At 36.6% G+C, this 1,279-nt stretch overlaps 1 protein-coding gene across 3 annotated transcripts in view; it reads left to right on the top strand.

The window, feature by feature from the left end:
* LOC116703505 (calcium-binding mitochondrial carrier protein SCaMC-3) overlaps window positions 1-1,279 on the top strand; it is an 11,686-nt gene that overhangs the window by 4,432 nt on the left and 5,975 nt on the right. For all 3 annotated transcript variants that reach the window (XM_032538272.1, XM_032538282.1, XM_032538291.1), the window contains exons 3-4: window positions 605-728; window positions 876-963. In XM_032538272.1, the coding sequence (XP_032394163.1) occupies window positions 605-728; window positions 876-963 (212 nt within the window). The remainder of the gene's footprint in view (window positions 1-604; window positions 729-875; window positions 964-1,279) is intronic.

The following is a 1,279-nucleotide window of genomic DNA, read 5'->3' as shown; positions in this document are numbered from 1 at the left end:
ACGCTTTTTATCAATGTTTTTAACTTTTTCTCACGTTTTTGTCCTTTATTTTCAACACTAGTGATGCTTTTTTTTTAAATGTTTGTCACTTTTTTTGACGTTTTCAACACTAGGTAACACTAACCTATTAACTTTAGTTTTACAGTTATCTTTGTAATTTATGGTCAATAAACCCTTTTATTGGAAATTATACCTAATGTTTGAGTTAGAAGAGAAGAACTACGGAATTATTTAGACCAAAATTAAAGGAATGGATGTTGATGGATAATCACAGACTGGAATATGTCAACTTTTACTCAATACTATTTCAAAACCACTTCAATTTGTTTTTCAAATGCTATAAAATTTAATATGACGCCGCAAAATTAATGAAAGTAGAGATTTGTACTTGCCAATGAGCGTTGGGTGGAATTATTTTGGGTAATTAAAAAGAACATTGATACAGGAAAACGGGTCAGTTTGACCCAAGGACAACATGAGGGTTGAAAGCATTTTTTTGCACTTGTGTTTACGACATAACTTTTGGCTGTTTCAGTCTCTGACCAAATATCTGCCAAATGCCCAGACATTTGTTTTTCATTGACCTGGCTGTCTGTGTTTTCAGATGGTGGTGGCCGGAGACACCAACAAAGATGGGGTACTAGACTTTGAAGAGTTCACACAGTATCTCCGCACCCATGAAAAAGAGCTCAAACTCATGTTTCGTAGTCTTGACAGGAACAATGACGGTCAGTATCACCCAACAGTACACAGTTTAAATAATAATTGCTGGCACTATATCTTTGAAATGTTCATATTGGGATCATCTTTTAAATGTTTTCCATGCTCTGATTTATCTTTCTCTCTTACTATTCTTGACCGGTGGATATTTGCAGGTCAGATAGATGCAGCAGAGATCCAGCACTCTCTACACAACATTGGTGTGGACATTAGCCTCGAGGATGCAACCAGGATTTTGCAAAGGTCTGCTAACAGTTGTTGATATCTGATATTGCATCACATTAGGATCCAAGGTAAGAACATCCACAACCCCGGCTTGGATATTAACAACTCCCATCGCTTAAAATTCATGCGCATTACCCTTAGTATATTTACATCTGGGCTGTTAGATGGTTTGAAACACTGAAGCTGATACTTTCTTACATGCTATAGGCTTCAATGACAATAAGGAGTTTCGCCTTCCTGGTTTGTAATATAATGGACAGCTTTCAGCTTAACTGGCTTGCATTTTATTATTTTAGGATGCTTAATAACATCTGGCTAGGGGACTGCCGATGAA

Source organism: Etheostoma spectabile, chromosome 2, assembly GCF_008692095.1.
Source record: "Etheostoma spectabile isolate EspeVRDwgs_2016 chromosome 2, UIUC_Espe_1.0, whole genome shotgun sequence".
Classification (NCBI taxonomy): domain Eukaryota; kingdom Metazoa; phylum Chordata; class Actinopteri; order Perciformes; family Percidae; genus Etheostoma; species Etheostoma spectabile.
The sequence above is the reverse complement of the archived record's forward strand: the minus strand, read 5'-3'. Positions and strand labels throughout refer to the sequence as shown.